General features: G+C 44.9%; 1 protein-coding gene across 1 annotated transcript in view; it reads left to right on the top strand.

Moving 5' to 3' along the window:
* Positions 1-20,507, top strand: part of Ptprj (protein tyrosine phosphatase, receptor type, J) — a 40,702-nt gene extending 20,195 nt beyond the window's left edge. Inside the window, exons 12-24 of the mRNA XM_013030018.1 lie at positions 527-737; positions 865-989; positions 1,653-1,740; positions 2,811-2,852; positions 3,315-3,323; positions 3,412-3,499; positions 5,281-5,371; positions 6,249-6,322; positions 6,408-6,542; positions 10,377-10,496; positions 13,153-13,313; positions 16,913-17,048; positions 19,287-20,507. Of these exons, the coding sequence (XP_012885472.1) occupies positions 527-737; positions 865-989; positions 1,653-1,740; positions 2,811-2,852; positions 3,315-3,323; positions 3,412-3,499; positions 5,281-5,371; positions 6,249-6,322; positions 6,408-6,542; positions 10,377-10,496; positions 13,153-13,313; positions 16,913-17,048; positions 19,287-19,445 (1,439 nt within the window). The 3' untranslated portion in view covers positions 19,446-20,507. The remainder of the gene's footprint in view (positions 1-526; positions 738-864; positions 990-1,652; positions 1,741-2,810; positions 2,853-3,314; positions 3,324-3,411; positions 3,500-5,280; positions 5,372-6,248; positions 6,323-6,407; positions 6,543-10,376; positions 10,497-13,152; positions 13,314-16,912; positions 17,049-19,286) is intronic.
* The last annotated feature ends 849 nt before the right edge of the window (positions 20,508-21,356 follow it).

Here is a 21,356-nt window from a genome sequence, read left to right as displayed (position 1 = left end):
CCCCCCCGCTCCCCACTTCCCAAAAAAGATTAGTGTCCTCTGTGTCTCTCTCTCTCTGTCTGTCCCTGTTTCTTTTTGCTTTGGTCTATTCCAAGTTGTCTTTTTTTTTTTTTTGGGTTATTGTTGGTTTTCAACGAATCTCAAACTTGAATGATCTGAATGATTTGGTGATGCTGCATGCAGCCAGGCTGACCACTTCTGGCCTGTGATGAGCAAGACCGCAGGCGTGAGCCAGATGTTTTCGTTAGGAATCCAGTCATACCATGTGGGCAGTGTGACCTTGAACCAGGTCTTGTTAGTTTTAGAATGGGGGTGATAATCCTGGGGCTGAGATTTGTGGTGATGAAATGAGATACTTTAAGAAGTGCTCAGAATTTGATGTAAGCAAAGCCTGCCTCTTAAGAGGTACATAGGAGATGGAAGCTAGTGACATGGTCCCCTGGCGCCGGTGTCATTATTTATATGTGGGAGACAGACATCCTCCCCTGCCTTCACTTACCCCCTGTCTTCTGTGTGCCTTTCTTAGCGGGCCATCCTTCTGCAGATGTTTTGAAATACACGTATGAGGATTTCAAAAAGGGGGCCTCTGATACTTATGTGACATACCTCATAAGAATGGAGGAAAGAGGACGCTCTCAGGGCTTGTCTCAAGTCTTGAAATATGAAATCGATGTGGGGAATGAGTCCACCACCCTCGGCTACTACAATGGGAAGCTAGAACCTCTGGGCTCCTATCGGTAATGTCTTCATTTCTAAAGGTTTGGGGCGGAGTCTGGTGCCAAAACAAACAAACAACCTCTAGGTGCCTGTGGCACTAGACCATATCTTCACAGACTGATTTTGCTCTTTGTCACCTGACCACAGGGCTTGTGTGGCTGGCTTCACCAATATTACTTATCACCATCAAAACGATGGACTCATCAATGGTGCTGAGAGCTATGTGTCCTTCAGTCGCTACTCGGAGGCCGTTTTCCTGCCTCAGGATCCAGGTAGAGAAGAAACCACAGCCCTGCTACCAATCCACACCACCTGTGTACCTCTGGGGCCCCAAGGGGGTTAGAGTTCCTGGCTTTCTCCTCTCACCACTTGAGATGACCGTTGGCCCTTGAGCTCAGCTCAACTTTGACCTTTAAGGTCTCCTGTCTCCAGAGTCCCTTCTCTAGTGGCTAGACACACTTCTAATTTTCAGACTGTTCACTCTTTGAATTGTACTACAGCTGTGGTCAGCCCATGTGCCAGGTACACAGGGCGACTGTGTCTGCATCAGAAGGAGCTAAGGAATAGCCTTGTCCAGCCCCCCTTGTAGCCACTGCTAAGGCCCAGAGAGGGGAAGTAGAAGTAGCTTGCTCAGGGTTACACAGTGGCTTAGAGGCATGTCTGGCACCCTGGCATTGGCTTTCTTGTGACATGCCCCTCCCAGGATTACGGAGTTGACTTAGGACCTGAGACTTGGACAGGAAGAGTAGCTTTCTGATGTTCAGCTAGTGGTGGACTGGGGCCAAAGAACCCAGCCCTTGAATGTCTAGGTGTAAGCCTGAAGAGAGATATTTGACTCTCTTGTATTTGTGGGGAGAGGGCCCCAGGCTGCTTGCTGGCACAGTATGTGGGCCTGCACGAACACCTCAGAATGCTTCCCCTTGGACTCTCCCTAGGCGTTATCTGTGGAGCCGTGTTTGGATGCATCTTCGGTGCCCTGGTCATCGTGGCAGTGGGAGGATTCATCTTCTGGAGGAAAAAAAGGTGATGCTGCATATGTTAATTCTAAGATACTTTTTAAAAACATTTTTATTGTGGGGAATTTCATACATTTCCAAAACTGGATGGAATAAAGAACTCCCACGCTTTCATCAGTGCTAGCTACCTCCGGGCCTACATTGTAGGATGCTTCGTCCAAATACAAGTCAGTGTTACACACTCATGTGAAGGAGGGCTCTAGCATGCGGCGTTGGCCTCACCTGGATACGTGCCCCATTTCCCACTAGCCGTTGCTAAGCTTAGCTTTTTAATGTCCTCATTGGAGGTATGGGGTTATAGCTTTCTCCATCTGGGGAAACTGAGGAGCGCTTCACACTCTGCCCTTTAAAAATTAATTAACTAACAGTTAATTATTAGCAGTCCTTTCTCTGTACAGTCACCCCGTGAGGTGAATCCACTTTGACAATAGCCTCATTTTGGGTGCTTCTGCCTGTCAGCCTGTGGGTGACTGCAATACACGAGTGCAGACTGCCGCCAGGTGGCAGCACTGAGTCCATATGGTTTCAAGTATTGGGTTAACATGTTGGAAAGGCTTCCCCAAAACAAGAGCATGAAATAACTAGTTTTGCTGTATCGTAGGATAATTCTGCCAAGAAGTTGCTTGAGTAAGATTTTCCCATATAAAAAAATAAAGGAAAATAAATGTACAGATTTGTATTTGTAATTTTGTAATTGTAATTTTCTGCTTTGGACCATTAAGCCTAAATGCGATTTAGTGTCTGAACTGAACCACCACTGCAGAGTGAGAGAAGGCATTTGGTAGAGTTGTAAAAAGTATCTAGTAAGCAGGGTACTGGTGGCTCACGCCTGTAATCCTAGCTATTTAGGAGTCTGAGATCTGGCAGCTGTGGAATAAAAGCCAGTCCAGGCAGGAAATTCTGTGAGATTCATCTTCAGTTAACCACCCAAAAATTTGGAAGTGGAGCCATGACTCAAGTGGTATCTTTGAACAAAAAGCTCAGGGATACCGCCCAGGTTCTTGAGTTCAAGCTCTACAACTGGTACATACACACAAAAAGTAGTGTCTAATGGGTATTTTTTCTCTTTCAAAACAGGAAAGACGCAAAGAATAATGACGTATCCTTTTCTCAAATTAAGTAAGTCTTTAAAAGTTCTGAGCTTTATTTTTAAGACATCAAGTCCTCCAATCTGTTCAGTGACTATCTATAGAATTTTTGATGGAACTTGATGTCAGTTTTCTTGATTGACGCACTTGGATATGAGTTCTTTTCTACAAGGAATCATTGGTGCCAAAGCAAGTGATTTCCTAGCCATTGCCTGAAATTTCACCAATAAATATGTATTTTGTGATTACAAAAAGTGGGTTATCAGAATCTAGGGATGAGAAGAATTTATTTAAAGACACAGATAGGATTAGTTATGCAACAGAATTAGTCTCTCTGTTTAGATTTCAGTGTCGTATAAATAATATTCTAATCTCTGTCCTACCTCCTGTAAGCTATATTTGGTTTTTGTTATTTTGAAAAAATGCTTACTTACCAAATGAACAAATAATTCTAATTGTTTTTTTTCCTCTTCTTTTCCTTTTGGTGATGAAGACCTAAAAAGTGAGTAACTTCCTTATTTTTTTTAAAGTTATATTTGCCTATTCTTTAGTAAGAAAAGACATTCTAGTAAGTTGTTTTGTTTCCGTAGATCCAAGTTAATCAGGGTGGAGAATTTTGAGGCCTACTTCAAGAAACAGCAAGCTGACTCCAACTGTGGGTTCGCTGAGGAGTATGAAGTATGTGTTTGTGATACTTTGCTTCCCATTTGTTCTGAATGCTGGCAAACGGTCTGTTTTTGTCTCTTAGAGTGAAGCTCTAGGATAAGAAGTGACCGTTTCAGAGGGAGAGTAGTAGCTTGTGTCTGGGCCCTGGGAACCCCAATGGTTGGCTATGAAGCTCTGCTCAACCCTTCCTTCTAGTGGATTTTATCTGTAACATATTGATACCTGAAGATTTTCCACAGAGGATTGGGAACTGTGCATTCAAGTTGGGGGACTGCTCACGAGAATAATTAGAAAACTGAGAAAGAACGAGACCCGATGGGACAGTCAGAGGTCTGGGGTGAGACAGCTGTGGGAGGGCTATGGGAAGCCCTGCAGGAGTTTTTCTTTCTCTTTTTTTTCTTAAAAAATGTGACATACAGCGGGGTTACAATGATGAAAGTCAGGTAATGAGTACTTTTCGAACAGTGTCTCCCTCTCCCTCATTTTCTCCTTCCCACCTCCCTGTAAGTTGTACAGTTCATTTGAACATGGCAAAGGAGTTTCCTGACCAGTTTCTTGGTACCCTTTTTTTCCCCCCAAACTAGCCCAGGAGCACCCCCGCTCATAATATCCATCCATGGGTTTCTGTGTGCTGCCCCTGTCTCATACCCCTGAAATCCTGCTCTCTGCTGTGAGCACAGTGCAGACACCACCTCCTCCGTGTTCCTGTCCCCATATTCCATTAGCATGACTTGCTCTGTCTTTAGAAGTGTCTCTGCTCAGACTGTCTCGTTTCACCTGAGACATGTGGCTTGCTCCACTATTCGGCATTTGTTTAATTCCTCCTTGTCTTTCCCCCTCCTCCCTTCTAGGCTGTAAACCCGGGAAGGCAAGGCCTGTCCTTTTTTCTCCTTTCTTTGTGCTGGTCCTGGGGCTTGAACCCAGGGCCTGGGTGTTGTCTGTAAGCTTTTTTGCTTGTGGCTAGTGTTCTGCTTGTGCCATAGCCCCCTGGTGGAGGCTTCTTCCTTCTTCCTTCTTCTGTCTTCTTTCCTTCTCCTTCTCTTCCTCCTCTTCTTCTCCTCTTCCCCTTTTGTCTTCATCATCATCTTTTTCTTCCCTTTTCTCCTCCTCTTCCTTCTTCCTCTTCCTCCTCTTCTTCTTTCTTCCTCCTCCTTCGACTCCTCTCCCTCCTCCTCCTTTCCCCTCCCCCTGCCAGGCTGATTTTGAACTATAATCCTCAGGTGACCTACCAGCTCCTGGCCCTGTCCTTTTATTTTAACCTCTGTATCAGTTTCCTAGGGCCACCATCCCAAAGTACTGTATGTAAGTGTGTAAGCTGGACTTGAAACAGTAGAAATGTCCTGCCTTGCATGTTGTCTTAGAGGCTAGAAGTCCCAGTCAAGGTAGTCCTGCCTCTCCCATGGCCTCTAGTGCCGGGTTTCTGTTCCAGCTTCTGGAAGCCCCAGTCCTTTCTTGGTTTTGTGGCAGCATCACTCTGGTCTTTGCCACACGTGTGTGACACAAGTGTGTCCTGGTCTCTTTGTTCCATTTACTCTTCTAAGGGCCCTATGCATATTAAGTTAAAGGCCCACCCTACCCCAGCATGACCTCATTCGAACTTGATGGCCTCTGCAGAGACTGAATTTCCTGAAGGGTCAAACTCTTAGATCCTGGGGCTTAGAGGTCAGCCTGTATTTCAGGGGAGAAGAGCAGATCCATTTTATCTTTACATTTCTACTTTATCCATCACAGTCTATACTCAATGTAAAGCCTGTGTGAAGATGAAAGAAACAACTCATGTATTTTGTTTGTAGGACCTGAAGCTGGTTGGAATCAGTCTACCTAAATACGCAGCAGAACTGGCTGAGAATAGAGGAAAGAACCGCTATAATAATGTTCTGCCCTGTAAGTGACTTTGTCCATACCACCTGTGCTTTGTTCTGTCACCTGCTGTCACATCTCTGGGGCGGGGCTTCTTCATACCCAGAAATTCAATCCATAGCCACTCTGCCTTCTCCTGTTGTTGCTGAGCTCCGGGCTTAGGGGCATTGCGCTGCATGTAATCCTCCCAGCAACCTCAGCAAGCAGGCCATAGAATTGCAGAATGTCTGTTCTGCAGATGAGGAAAAAGGCACAGAATGATGCGTGGCTTGTTCAAGGTCACACAGGTTAATAATGGCCAAACCAGGTTTTGGGTCTGGTGCATGTATCTGATTCAGAGAAAAGGCTAATGTCTGAATGCTCTCCCCAACCCCCTGCCCCTCTATTTTAGTTTGTATAGTTTGATGAAAATGAATAGAAGGGGAACAGGTTGGAAGGCTACTTTTTCTGTGCAGACACGTTTCTGATGGAGTGCGTTCTATAGATAAATATGAGTTATTCTTGGATACTTTTCTATTTTTGAGAATTCCCAGTGTCTGTCACCCAACCTACAGAGATGACAGCAAACAGTTTAAAGGGAGAATCAAGTATTACATCCCCCATTACAGGACATGTGAGCTCTCTTCCGTGACAAAGCCCATTGTGGTCTCATTTCTGGGGTGCAAGTAGGGTACTGTGAGGGGTGTCATTGTTCATAAATAGCCATGTGCTGATTTGGTAGAACTTGGAAGGCTTTGTGATTGATTTTTACACTAAGCCACTGCCGCTGCCTCCTCCTCCTCCTCCTTCTTCTCCTTCTTTTCTTCCTTCTTCTTCTTTTCTTCCTTCTTCTGTGCTTTCTGCTTCTGTGTTTCTAAGATTTCCCCTTCTAATGAGGACCTTTGTTCTTTTGATATCACAGATGACATTTCTCGAGTCAAACTTTCAGTCCAGACCCATTCAACCGATGACTACATCAATGCCAACTACATGCCGGTGAGTGGGCGCTGGCCTGCGGCAGGTACCCGTGGGTGGGGCGCTGTCTCCTGATGCTCATGTGGCCACTGTGTTTTGTTTTCAGGGCTACCATTCCAAGAAAGATTTTATTGCCACGCAAGGACCTTTGCCCAACACTTTGAAAGATTTTTGGCGAATGGTTTGGGAGAAAAATGTATATGCCATTGTTATGTTGACCAAATGTGTTGAACAAGGGAGGGTAAGTACCTTTCAAAACATAAATTTAATTAATTAGTTTTTTAAATTGTGGTTTGAAGGAGTATCTTAATACCTGTTTTATTTGTTTACTTATTTTTATACTGGTTCAAGCCCTCAGGGTCTGGGTGCTGTCCCTTAGCTTTTTGCTCAAGGCTGGTGCTCTACGACTTGAGTCATGGCTCCACTTCCAGCTTTTTGATGGTTAATTGGATTCATAGATTTTCCTGCTGGTAGTGTTCCTCACATCTCATCTTCCTGAATAGTTAAGGATCACACGTGTGAGCCACTGGTGCCCTGATATTGATTTTTTGAGACTTAGAGTATTATTATGTAGTTGAGGCTGACCTAGAATTTGTGACTTTCCTACCTCAGTCTCCTGAGTGTTCATCTATTTGCCTTTTTTAAAATTTTTGATGGTCGTGGAGTTTGAACTCAAATTTACACTTCATAAACAGGTCCTGTACCATTTGAGCCAGGCCTCCAGCTCTTCCTTTTGCTGGTTTGGAGATGGAGTCACAAAACTATGAGCTGGCCTCAAACTATAATCCTCTGGATCTTAACCTCCTGAACAGCTAGGATTACAGGCGATGGTCTCTATTTGCCATTTTAGAAAACACTCCTCCAGAGTGTTAGTATCTTCTGAGAAGTTTACTTTCTTTTTCCTCCCATAAACATTAAAAAAAAGAAATCTTAAGAAAATTATTCTGTTATTATGATCCTTTGAGGATGAATTTCAGTGTCTTCTATTCCTCTCTGTGGTGGAGTGGTATGTAGCAGGAGTTGGGGTAGGTCAGAGCAAGGTGCTGCTGGCCAGCTAGCCATGTGCGTCCTCAGCTCTGGCTTGGAAATCTCCAACTGGGCAGGTTCTGCCACTTGGTGACTTTCATACTTAGTTTTTAGAAACCAACCCTTTTCTTCAAGTAAAATCCAGACTTAACTCCTGCATAACTCTCAGCAGTCCCTCTCCCATGTGTGGCCTGGCTTCTCTCTGCCATTTCCACCGAAGACAACCTTCTGTCCAGTAATAAAACCCTACTAATAGGTGTGAAGAGAACAGAAAAAGACAGCAGGGCGCTGGTGGCTCATGCCTGTAATCCTAGCTACTCAGAAGGCTGAGGTCTGAAGATTATTATTCGAAGCTAGCTGGGAAGAAAAGTCCTTGTGAGACTCTTATCTCTAATTAACCACTCAAAAACTGGAAGTAGTTCAATGGTTCAAGTGGTAGAGTGCTAGCCTTGAGCACAAAGAGGCTCAAGGAAAGAGCCCTGGCCCCAAATCCCACAGCTGAAAGAAAAAAAACCTGTGCCTGAGGAGTGTGACTTAATATTGCTCCATGCATATGAACAACAACAGTAACAGTATAATAGTTACAGGACCTAATGTTACTCCATAATATATTATGCATAGAATAATAATGCTCATTATGTATGATACGACATAATATAATCACAGAGGATTGAGCCCAGGGCCCTGCACATGCTAAGCACAGTGAGCTACATCTCACATGAAGTTTAAAAAAATGTAGATTTGTTTCATTGATTTCTTAAGCCAGTGGCTCTCACACTTGTCTATCAGAATCACCTGGAGGATGATTCCGCCTCACTGCAAGTTCTTTTTTTGTTTTGTTTTGGTTGCTGATAGTGGGGCTGGAGCTCAGGTCTCTCACTTTCACTTTTGCTTAAGGCCTGTGCTCTACTACTTACTTGAGCCATGCTTCTACTCTGGCTTTTTGCTGGCTAATTGGAGGATAAGAGTCTCTCAGACTTCTCTGTCTGAATCGCCTTCAAACCATGGTCCTCAGATGTAAGCTTTCTGAGGAGCTTTCTCAGCATCTGGCCGAGAAGTGCCTTTCTCAGTTTGCAGGTGATCTGATGATCTGATCATTCTTGTCCAGGATGTCCTAGGTGGTGTCAGGAACCTGGCAACTTTACTTCCTTTAATGTTTGTTATTTTCATCAGCTGAGCGGACGTTCATCCAGCCCCAAGTGTGACGGGGTCCTGGGCGAGGGCGGGGATGGCAGAGGAGTCCAGTGGAGCAGTCATCAATGTTAGGGCCTGGAGGGTGGGCTCTGCCCTCAAGCCAGGGCCTTGTACTTGGGACCTTCTTTCTCACAACTATCGGCCAGACAAATGAAAATGTGGTGGTTGACTGTGTGCACAAACACCCTTGCGCATCTTTTATTCTGGATTTCAGGGAGAACTTAGAGGGGTGTCAAGGATTTTTTTTTTTTTTTGGTTGGTCATGGGGCTTGAACTCTGGGCTTGTGCCGCTGTCTTTGCGCTCTTCAGCTCAAGGTGAGTGCTCTACTGCTTGAGCCACAGCGCCACTTCCAGTTTTCTAGTGGTTTATTGGAGATAAGAGACTCACGGACTTTCTTGCCTGGGTTGGCTTTGAACTGTGATTCTCAGATCTCAGCCTCCTGAGTAGCTAGGATTACAGGCATGAGCTACCAGCGCCCGGCAAACTTTAGTTGTTTTTTTTTTTTTTTTGGGTCCAGTTGTGGGCCTGAACTCTGGGCCTGGGCGCTGTCCCTCAGCTCTTCAGCTCAAGGCTAGCGCTCTACCACTTGAGCTTCCGGCTTTTTTCTTTTTGCTTATGTGGTGCTGAGGAATCGAACCCAGGGCCTCATGCATGCAAGGCAAGTGCTCTACCACTGAGCCACCTTCCCAGCCCCTAAACTTTAGTTGTTTTTTGTTTTTGTTTTTTGGTTGGTTGTGGGGCTTGAACTCTGGGCTTGGGCGATGTCCCTCAGCTCTTCAGCTCAAGGCGAGCGCTCTACCGCTTGAGCCACAGCACCACTTCCTGCCAGAGCATTTTCTATGTGTGATACCCCATATTTGTTACTCCTTTCCTATGTTACTCCGGGGAGGTAGTATCAGTACTTCATAGAGAGAGAAACAGGCTCAGAGAGCTCAGAGAACTTGCTCACAAAGTGGTTGCTAAATTCCAACCATCTGAGTGTGTCCTGGGTTCTTGGGAGCTGTGGTCTAGACACCTTGGTCGTAAACACAAAAACCAAAGAAAACTGATTTCCAGCCACAGCCATTTCTGGTAGAGGAGATCCAGGCTTCTATGTTTAACACAAAACAAGTCTCTCAAGCCAGTTAATCAGTCAAAGTTTGAGACTATCTTCAGGGAACACCTGCCCTGGGAAATGTTGTCTGTGTGTCTTCTGCAGGAAGGGTATTCAGATGTTCTTAGCAATTGTTCTCAGATTTGCTCATCAGCTTTATCAAAGTTTGGGATCCTCAAGTGATTTAACTTGATCATTTCATGTGTGTACTTGTGACTGTGTATGTGTGTGTGTGTGTGCGCATGCATGTGCACGCATGTGTACCTTCTACGAATAGTTCATATCTGAAGGTACTTGGAGATCTGTTCATTTCTTCTAGTTGTATGGCGTTCTTGGTAGACTGGAGACATTCTTTCCTATGTATGGTTTTGGCACAGCTAGAGGGGCTGTCGAGATTATAGGCGTGACCCATCACATCTGCCCTGTTCTTAACTTCTTGTCCAGACTGGCCTTGAACTGGGATCCTCCCAATATCTGTCTTGCAAGTAGCCAGGATTACAAACGTGAGGCACTGCCTCCTGTATATTTTCTGACCTTTTAAGAGAATCTTGAGTTTCCACAGGAAAGCTCCCAATTTGAAAAGAATTGTAGAATTGCTAGAACTGTAAGGAACAGATAAATGATTCTAAGGGTAAACAGAACCCAGAGGAGGGCCCGCTGGGGCCTGGCTGCTGGTTTTCATTGCCTGGTCCTCCTTTCGAGTCCATTGTGGAGGTGGGTGTGAGATCCGAGTGTTTCATAAATATGCACGTGTATTGCAGACCAAGTGTGAGGAGTACTGGCCGTCCAAGCAGGCCCAGGACTATGGGGACATCACTGTGACGATGACCACAGAAGTTGTTCTTCCAGAATGGACCATCAGAGATTTCACTGTGAAAAATGTAAGTGAAGAGCACGAAGATGGTGGATCTTAGGCAAGGACTGGCTGTCAGCTTGGGAGTGACATGTCTAAGCAGAGAATAACTAATAATCTTCCATGCACCCAAAGCATCTTTATGGAGTTAACAATTCAGTATGAACGGAGAATCTAAGGTGGCCTCTTAGCTTGACTCCCTTGAGGGAACTGTTCTAAGGCATTTCTGAATAAGATGCATCTGAAGAGCAGGGCTTGGCAGCAGTGCCCTTTTCCTTTCCTTCTACTTGCAGGTGACTTGCTCATAGAGTTTTGTCACCATCTGAGGCTGTTGGACTAAGGGAGTGGGAGAGAGCTGCGTAACCTGATTTCAGGGCGTCTCCAGTCCCCTCCAAAGTCTGCCTTACACTATGAAGGCATTCTGAGATGGGAAGTCCAGTTCATGTATCAGGGTGGTTTGCTTTTTTTTCCCCCCTGGTGTGGGTCCTTGGGCTTGAACTCAGGGCCCAGGCACTGAGCTGCTTTTGCACAAGGCTGGCACTCTACTACTGGAACCACTTCTAGCTTTTTGTTTTGGTAGTTAGAGTCTCATGGACTTACCTGCCTTGTCTTGCTTTGAACTGCAATCCTCTCATTTCAGCCTCCTGAGTAGCTAGGATTACAGGTGTGAGCCACTGGTGCCTGGCTCAGCTTTGTTTTTAACAGAGGCGAAGCTCGGAAGCCATGCCCATATCTAGCTTCTGGAGTGTAACTAAACCGTGACTTATTTGCGCCCCGTATCATTGCTTCAGCTGGCATGTAGACCATGTGTGCAGTCTCTCCTCCCTGGGTCCCATGTCTGTGGACTCAGTCACCCTGAGATTGAAAATATTCCAAACAAATACTGTGTCGGTATTGAACACGGTCTAGCTTCTTTTTCTGGTCATAGTTTCCTTAGTGATAGAGCACAGCAGCTGCTCTCATAGATTGGACATTCTATTAGCTGTTGTGAGTAACTTAGAGATGGTTTAAAGTGTAGGCATGAGATGATTAGTGATGGGGACATACAAGAATGTCCTGTGAACAATGTGGAGTTCTTACACAGGCTTAGGAGCAGTCCTCCCCTTCCCCACCCCCACCCCCCACCCCCCGCTTTCTAGTATATGCTGGCATATATGTGCCTGTCACTGACTGCCGCATCCTGTGGCAAATACCAATTTACTCAGGGGACCTGGACATCCACAGATTTGTATATCTGGTGGGTGCTGGAGCTATTCTTCTTAGGCAGTGAGGGGTGACTGTATGTAGTAGCCATGAGGAAATGTTAGGGTATAACCTTGGTGAGTCAAACAAACTTACTGGGAGACAATGTCTTACGCACATTTATTAATAGTGCATAAAAGAGCTGGGTGAAGTCATTCACCCCATCATCCTAGCTACTTAGGAGGCTGTTATTATCTGGAAGTCATCAGCCAGGTTTGAATCTAGCCAGGGCAGAAAAGTCTGTCTCCAAAATAACCAGAAAAAGCTGGGATGGATGTGTGGCTCAAGTGGTAGAGCATCAGCTGAGCAAGCAAACTGGGCAAATGTGAGGACCTGACTTCAAACAAACAAAAAATAGTCCATTAAAAAAAAAAAAGCCTGGAAATAGATCCAGTGGTCTTGATGCTTCTGTTAAGCTATTTTGGTTTGGTTTAGCTGGGTCTATGAAGTATTCAGGAGGTACAGGGTTGAGGGTTCAAGACCATTACTGGCTTGGAACTTGGGAAGGAAAGGGATCTGAACTCAAAATCCAAGCCTGGGTATACATCTGGAGTATCGGGGAAGTCATCCCATATGTCTCTGAACCTCCACTCCTGTGTCCTTGAAGGGGATGTCAAACCCTCTTTCCCAGACTGGTAATGAGGATTTGTGAACAAGGTGGGGTGTGTGCAAACACTGCAGAGCTTCTGTGCACCTGTAAAGTATTCTGATTTCTAGCTGTAGACAAGTGCCCGGTACAGCTGCTGTGCAAACCAGTGTGGGGGTACTCAAAAAAATGAACAGTAGAACCACCAAGTGACCCCTGATCCCATGGTGGGTGTAACTCTGGAGGAATGTCAGTCAACCTGTGCTCATGTCTGCACTGGTCACAATAGCCGGACGGTGGAGCTACCTGGGTGTCCATCGGCTGATGAGTGGGTGGAGAAAATGTGGCTTATTCACCATGGAGTCTTACTTAGCCATGAAGAAGAAAGGAATGACGCTGTTTGCTGGATGGTCGAAACGCATGTGAAGCAATATAAGCTAGGCTGAGGAAGACACATGACTCATATCCTCTTGCCCTTAGAGCCTGGACCTAAAAACCCGAATGAGCTGAGTGTAAAAGAAGGGGTGCGGAACTGTTTGGGCGTGGGAACCAGTGGAAGGGAAGAGGGTGAAAGGAGATGATGATGGGGAAATTGAATGACGAAATATGTACAAAGCGGTGTGGTCTTTAGAAGGTGGGGAGCAGGGAATGAGAAAGAGTGCTAGCGTGCTAGTGATGCGCATGTAAGGGAACATCACAGCGAAACCCCTTTGTACCGCTGACATATGCTAATACCGGCAGTGAGGAGTTTTCTGTGTCTTTGCCTGTCTCCTCCCCACCCCAGTGCTCCATTTCCCTCACCTTTGGGGTGCTGAGGTGCCCGTGTCTCTAATCTTACCCCTCCCTTTGCTTCTAGATCCAGACAAGTGAGACCCACCTTCTGCGCCAGTTCCATTTCACCTCCTGGCCGGACCATGGTGTTCCAGATACCACTGACCTGCTCATCACCTTCCGCTACCTGGTCCGAGACTACATGAAGCAGAGTCCCCCGGAGTCCCCCATTCTGGTGCACTGCAGGTATGTGGTTGGCAAGTTGCCTGTGTGAGTGCGCGTGTAACAATTTTGGATATGTTGATTATTTACATGTCATCAAAGGCAATGCAGTAGCCCTTTGGAGCATCAAGAAAGGTTTGCATAGGAGATCACACGCCAAGCCCTATGCCCCAAGATTCTACAGCAGGAGTTGGCAAACTAGAGCCTGTGGACCAAATTGGGTCAGCTGCTTGTTTTTGTAGATAGACTCTCCTTCAAACTTAGCCATACCCACTTGTGTTTATTATTTATACTGTATGCTATTGCCTTTTTTGATGTTAGTAGTCGGGTTTGAATTCAGAGCCTCGGACTTCCCCTTCACTTTTTTTGTTCATGACTCATGCTCTATCACTTGAGCCAAGGCTCCACTTTCAGCTTTTTGGTGGTTCGTTGGAGATAAGAATCTCATGGGCTTCCATAGTAATCAGAACAGCTTGGTACTGGCACAAGAACAGACCTGAGTCATCAGAACAGCTTGGTACTGCCACAAGAACAGATCTGAGGACCAATGGAATAGAACTGAAGACCCAGAAATGAACCCACAGACCTATAGCTACCTAATCTTCAATAAGGGAGCCAAAAAAATAAAATGTAACAAAGAGAGCCTCTTCAGTAAATGGTGCTGGCAAAATTGGTTAAACACCTGAACAAAACTAAAGCTAGATCCTTATATAGCACCCTGAACCAGAATCAACTCCAAATGGATCAAAGACCTCGAAGTCAAAGCAGACACCCTTAAAACATTACAGGAAAGACTAGGAGAAACTTTAGGGCTGTTTGGCACAGGCAGAAATTTTCTTAATAAAGGCCCTGAAACACAACAAATCAAAGAAAGATTGGACAAATGGGATTGCATGAAACTGCAGAGCTTTTGCATGGCAAAGGACATAGCTAGCAAAATCAATAGAAAAGCCCATGCATTGGGAGAAGATCTTCACTAGCCATACAATGGACAAGGGTCTCATATCTAAAATATACTTAGAACTCAAAAAATTAAATCCCCCAACAACAGATCCTCAAAGAAACAATTGCCTGATTAATAAATGGGCTAAAGATTTAAAGAGAGATTAAAGGAAAAGTCTGTGAGACTTTTTTTTTTTGGTTGGTCCTGGGACTTGAACTCTGGGCCTGGGAGCTGTCCCTCAGCTCTTCAACTCAAGGCTAGTGCTCTACCAGTTGAGCCACAGCACCACTTCCTGTTTTCTAGTGGGGTATTGGAGATAAGAGTCTCACAGACTTTGCTGCCCCGGCTGGCTTTGTACTGTGATCCTCAGATCTCAGCCTCCTGAGTACTAGGATTATAGGTGTGAGCCACAGTGCCCAGCCCTGTTGAGACTTTTATCTTGAATAAACCTCTCAGAAAACCAGAAGTGGCGCTGTGGCTCAAGTGGTAGAGTGCTAGCCTTGAGCTGAAGATCTGAGGGACAGTACCCAGGTCCAGAGTTCAAGCCCCATGACCGACAAAAACACCACCAACAGCAACAAACAAAAAAACATTGAGATTCTACCTCTTCCCAGTTAGAAAAGCTATAATCAAGAAATCTAATAATGACAGATGCTGGAGGGGATGTGGTCAAAAGGGAACCCTACTGCATTGTTGGTGGGAGTGTAAACCTGTTCAACTGCTTTGGAAAGCAATAGGGAGGTTCCTCAAAAGACTCCACGTAGAGCTTCCCTATGACCCAGCAATCCCACTTTTGGGCATTAACCCAAATGATCACAAACAAAACCATACTAAAGCTAGCAGTACTACTATGTTTATTGCAGCATTATTTATGATAGCTAAGAAATGGAACCAACCTAGATGCCCCTCAGTAGAAGACTGGATCAAGAAAATGTGATATATGTACACAATGGAATTGTATGCCTCCATCAGAAAGAATGACATTGCCCCATTTGTTAGGAAATTGAAAGACTTGGAAAAAATTACATTAAGTGAAGTAAGCCAGACCCAAAGAAACATAGGTCCCATAGTTTCCTTTATTTGCAATAACTAGTAAATGGCTAGGACAAGCAGAAAAGGTAAAAAAACTATGTACATATGACCATATAAGATGATTCTAAGTGAAATGATCCCCAAGATAGGGACACAAGTGTTTTTATCTTTCTTGCTGTTGTTTTTAATGTATCTATAATGTACCATGTGATTTTTTTTGTTTCTTTTGTATGTTCTTCCCCCATGGTATAACATACCCTGTTTTCATTGTATTTGATGTCGGTGCCCTGCATCTTGTGTATACATTTTTCTAATTTGGGGAGGGGAAAGGAAATAACAGAAAGCTGAAATAGGGATCCAAGTTGACCTATTGTAACAATGAGATGTACAATACACTATGTTGAAAACGAACTTTACAACTTGTGGGGGAGGGAGGAGTTGGGGAGGTGGGGAGGGAAGGGATTGTAGGGGAAAAACAAAGGAGGAGGTAACAATGCTTGATAGGAAATGGACTCATACCTTACTCATGTAACTGTAACTCCTTTGTACAGTACTTTTTTTGTGTGTGTGAAAATACCGTACAGAGGGGTTACAATTACATGAGTAAGGTAATGAGTGCATTTCTTATCAAGCATTATTGCCTCCTCCTTTGTTTCCCCTTACCATCCCTTCCTATGCCCCCTCCCTCCCTTCCTCCTCCACCCTGCCCAAAGATGGAAAGTTTGTTTTTCAACATAACGTCTTGTACATCTCATTGTTGCACTTGTATCCCTATTTAAACAATTTGTTTTTTTCCTTCCCCTCTACAAATTATACCAACATCAAATACAGTGAAAACAGGAATATGTCTGAGACAAGCAGAAACGGTCAGATAAGTTGATGTTAGGTGAAATGAACCCCAAGATAAGGATTCAAATGTTTTTTCTTTCTTGTGATTGTTTCTAACATATTTATAAGATATTTCTTTGTTGCTTTGTATGTCCCTCCCCCACAGTATAACCCTTGTTTTCTGTACAGTATTTTTAACATACAAAATATATACAAAAAAAAAAAGGAAAAGAATCTCATGGGCTTTTCTGCCTGGGCTAGTTTTGAACTCGATCCTCAGAACTCAGCCTCCTGAATAGCTAGGCTTACAGGTGTGCACTACCTCACCCAGCATTTTTATACACTATTAATATGCATAAAATATTGTCTGCTGATACATTTGTGTCACCAACATTATGTTGTGTCATCTCCTTTCCTCATGGCTACTACACAGCGTTAACCCTCAGTAGCCATTGGTGCTGCTAAACCCATTGCTGCTGCCTTTATGCTGCAGGGGTCTGGTCAGCCAAGCTGGACATAAAGCCTGTGTCTAGTCCTTACTCTACAACTGTGGAGGAAACTGGTTTTGTGCAGAATACAGGAGAGGCGTAGTTGCTATGAGGACGGAAATGATGACACTGGACCAGGAAGTCCTTTAGTGTAAGAAGCGCTGGCTCCACGCCAGCGCAGCTGTGCTTACTGAAATTTGAGCCAAGTAGGTGTCTGCAGATGCTGGCTGTTGGAGCTGGTGGAGAAGTGCAGGTGTAGGGACCAGTGGGGGAGTCCGAGAGGTCCAGGGTGGAGGCCACTGTGGTGATATACTTGTTTCTCTTTCTTCCAGTGCCGGAGTGGGAAGGACGGGCACTTTCATGGCCATCGATCGCCTCATCTATCAGATAGAGAATGAGAACACGGTGGATGTGTACGGGATTGTGTATGATCTCCGCATGCACAGACCTCTGATGGTGCAGACAGAGGTGAGCCCGCCAGGGGGGTTGGGTTTGACACTCCCACTGGAAGGCAGGAGTGCCTGCTTCTGAAAGCTTTCATGGGGTGGTGGCATCCCTGGGTTAAAACATTCCACCTGTCCAGGTCGCTCTGGCAGTGGCTGTGAGGTAACACTGGATCTTCACAGATCCTGGATGGAGTTGGAGTGCAGTGGCCTGGCGGGCAGAGGCTGCAGCACCAGGAGCTGATGTACCTGGCTGTCTCAGACTTGCCCAGTCAGCTTCAAACATCTCTGAACTTTGGTTTCCAGGTTATAAGCTCATAAAATTGGTGTTTTTCCCCTCTTGGATTTTTGTGAAGGTCTCACCATCTTTATTCCTCTACTTTTAATTTTTTTATTTAAAGTTTTTGGCAAGTTTGAGCTTAGGGCCTGCTGCGTGCTAGGCAGGCCCAGGATTTCAGCCACTCACAGAGTCCTGTCCACACCCTTTAGTTATTATTATTTTTTTTTAAATTAGGGTCTTTGCCTGTCACTGGCCTCAGGCGATCATCTTTTCCTTCTGGTCTATCACAAAAATAGGATTACAGATGTGAGCCTCCAGGCCCATCTTGTTTGTTGGGCTGTGGGAATCTCACTATCTTTATGCTTGAACGGGCCTCAAATTGCAGTCCTCCTCATCTCTACCTCTGGAGGGAGTTGGGATTACAGGTGTAAGCCACCATACGGGGCTCTGGTTCGACCATCTTTAAAGAAGCTAACGAAATAGACATTAGCCAATGGCATCATGCTGCTTCAATCATTTATCCAGCCTGTTGATGGCTGGTAGATGGAGAAGATGCCTGTATGGTACAGTGTGATATGTGTGAGACTGTTGGATTTGTCTTCCTGGAAGTATTTTCCAAATATGCTGAGCAGTAGCTTCCATACCAGGATGAAGGCAGAATGCTGATTTTGTATCAGGCAGTTGCCCTGCCCAGTTCATAGCTTCTGAGTAGGTGCTGTGTTGTTTCATTGTCAGGGAGTGTTGTTGAGGTTTGGGTACATTGTGTGTTGTGGGAGGGGGTGTAAACTGTTGGTTTGATACAGAGGGATGGTTAGAGGAGAGAGGCTCATTTCTCTGCGGTGACTGCCCAGAATAGCAGGCTCGCCATCTTTTCTGCTCTCAGAGAAACAGCCTGCAATGTTTTTCTCATCTCTTGCTTGATACCTTGAAGGCAATCCTTTGTCATGTTAAAGTTTTGATACAGGACTACACAGAATGTATTTTTTTTCTCTTTTATTTTTTTCTTCTTGAATTCCTCTTCCTGAGGTAGTTGGCATATGTCATTGGGAACACGTTTGTGTATATCTGCAGACATGCATGCATGCACTTATGCAGAACATTTTGGAAAGAAAAAGGGGATTCTGGTTCACATGTAAGGTGAATGTAGGAAGTTGTTTTTCTTACAACACAAAGTTACATATTTGTATCTGTACCCACTCTCTCTCTAATATTATATACATATATATTACTCTCTCTCTCTCTATATATATATGTAGCACTGGGGTTTGAACTCTGGATTTCATGCTTGCTAGGTAGGTTGGTGGTATACCATCTGAGCCATGCTCCCAGCATTTCTTGCTTTCTTTATTTTTCAAATAAGGTCTCAAGTATATGCCCGGGCCTGTCTGCACTGCCATCCTTCTCTTTATAATTCCTGAATAGCTAGGACAACAGGTGTGTGACACCATGCCTGGCTTTTTATTGGCTGAAATGGGAGGGGGGGGTCTCATGACTCTCTCTCCCCACCCCTTGGCCTCCAGTTGTGATCCTTTGGATCTCTGCCTCCCATGTAACTAGGTGTGAGCTCCTTCTTGTTTTTTAAATAATTACCTGCTGATTTTCCTGCCTGAATCTCCTCTGAGGAAAAATACAGTTTACTCTTTGCTCCTCCTAGGTCAAGAAAATCATGCTGGGATATTTTACCATCTGAACATTTTGTGCATTATATTCCTCTAGACCTTTCTTCTTCCTTCCCCAAGATGCTGCTGTGTCCTTGAGAGGGAAAGTGAGCTGGTGTGCCTCAGGTTGAGGTTCACTGAGGAAGAAATCCTCTGTGGGATTCCAGATTCCACCAGAATGTTTTTCACCTCTGTGAACTTTGCTGTTTGCTGGTTGGGCACCTGGAGTTTGAATGGTGGTACTGGCGCTGAGTTTAAAATGACTTTGCCTGCGCATGCTTGGGACCTGTGCCTATATACTCTCTCTTTTTCTCTTTCTTACCAGGACCAGTATGTTTTCCTCAACCAGTGTGTTTTGGACATCATCAGAGCCCAGAAAGACTCAAAGGTGGATCTCATCTACCAGAACACCACAGCGATGACAATCTATGAAAACCTGGAGCCTGTGAGCATGTTTGGAAAGACAAATGGCTACATCGCGTAGCAGTCCTGCCTCTTCCGGGAGTGAGGCAGCCCGTCACCCCCACCGCGAGGGAAACGCCCGTGCCCACGAGTCTCCTGTCTCCAATCTTAGTCCTTTGTTCTGTTCTGTTAGAACCATCTTCCAGCGAGTGTGTTAAGCCGTGGAGGTGGAGGAGTCGGGGCTGCCAGGGTTCGTGTGTGGGCGTGGATGGATCGGCTGTAATTCTGCCCACCAGTGGGATGAGTTCACTTCTCTCCCTCTCCCCTTGAAAATTGTGGAAAACCAGGAAAAGTGAGCTCTAGGATTTTCCTTCTTTTTCTTTTTTCCCCCCTTTCTTCAAAATTGTTTTTCCTTTCTTCTTCTTCTTCTTCTTTTTTTTTAAGACTATTTTCTATGATTCACATGCTAAAGCCAGGATTGTGTTGTGTTTTGGATCTATTTGAAGTATCAGAGGCCTATTTTTACCTACTGTATCTTGGAATCTCACTGCCTGAAAATACTGCATCGTGGGTGGGTGGATGTTGTGTAGGGAGGGGCACTCGCGGAGCCCCCTTCTGCACGGGTTTTCTATTTGAACATGTGCCTTTTTCTGAATAATGCTTCCACAGGCAAAACTCAGTAGATATCTCTATTTTTGTATCGAATCTCGTAATTGGAATATATGGGATATTTAAACAGTAGTTTAGCATCAGAGGTCTGCCTGCTGGTCACATTCCAGCCTCCCATTTGATTAGAGGAGGCCTCTCTCTCTCTTTCTCTCTCTCTCTCTTTCTCTTTCTCTCTGCCCACTCTGCCACCTTCTCCCACCTCCATGTAACACTTTTCTTCCCTTCCCCTTCTCCTACTTTTCTCCAAAGACTTCTGTTTTGTAACTTATGTTCCCCCCCAGCCCTTTGGTTGGGTGAGAATTTCTGTAGGGGGTCGGGGTTGGAGGGAAAGGGAGAAACAGGAACAGAAGGAGTTCATGGTGACATCGAGGCTTCTGCCTCTCTCTTTCTCTTTCTCATTTTTTTTCGTTGCCCTCCCCCCTTTTTCTCATTGCTGTTTTTGGTAAGAAGGATTATTTAAAGGTGCAATATGTGACTTAGTGATTCACGATGCTCTGTGTTTTTAGTCATGTTTTACTCAGGTTGGCGTTTTCTGTGTGTATGTGTGTGTCATGTGTACACTGTGTGCGTGCGTGCGTGCGTGCGTGTGTTTTAAAAAAGCGTGGCAATCTGTGAACATTCCAGTGGTGAGCTCAGTGTCACACTAACCCTACCCCTCCGAAGTCCACTGGCTTTCTTCTCTCTGCAGTGACACTTAACCGCCTGCCATCTACTGTACATAGAAATACTAAACTCTCACCACAGTTGTTCTGATAAGTTGAGGTGTACAAAGTTCGATTTGTATCAAAGATGTAATTAATTATTTTTAAAACCTTTTCACTATACTGCTGCTGTAATTACTATGATTTTTTTTTACAAAAGAAATATGTAGATTAAACAAAAAAGTTTTTTTTTTTTTTTTGCTTTGGGTGGTGTAGTCACCAAGCATTTAGAATTTATGTGGATTTTATTTTATTGGTACATAACCTGTAAACTTCTCAAGGCATTAACACGAAAGGATTTGTTTCTCGTTATATTGTGGCTCAGGTTATATTTTTGAAGGTTTGAGTTTCTTCTCCCATGGACAATGAAGTATATCCAAGGGCTTATGAAGGAATCCCCTGGGGATGACAGAGACGTGGCTGTTTCTTGCAGTCACCCATCCTTCTGGAGACATCAGGACTGCGGGCCTGTCCTGTGAGACATGGAAGCGCGGGTCGTTAGACGTGGAAGCTTGGGCCGGCTGCCACTGCCACTGTAGTCGGGAGGGAGTGGTCTCCGGACGGCTGCTCGCTGGCACTTTGATGACTGGGTGTGTTAATGGCTAGCTTAGGGAGAGGGGGGT

Source organism: Dipodomys ordii, unplaced genomic scaffold (genome assembly GCF_000151885.1).
Source record: "Dipodomys ordii isolate 6190 unplaced genomic scaffold, Dord_2.0 Scaffold125, whole genome shotgun sequence".
In the NCBI taxonomy this organism is placed as follows: domain Eukaryota; kingdom Metazoa; phylum Chordata; class Mammalia; order Rodentia; family Heteromyidae; genus Dipodomys; species Dipodomys ordii.
The sequence above is the reverse complement of the archived record's forward strand: the minus strand, read 5'-3'. Positions and strand labels throughout refer to the sequence as shown.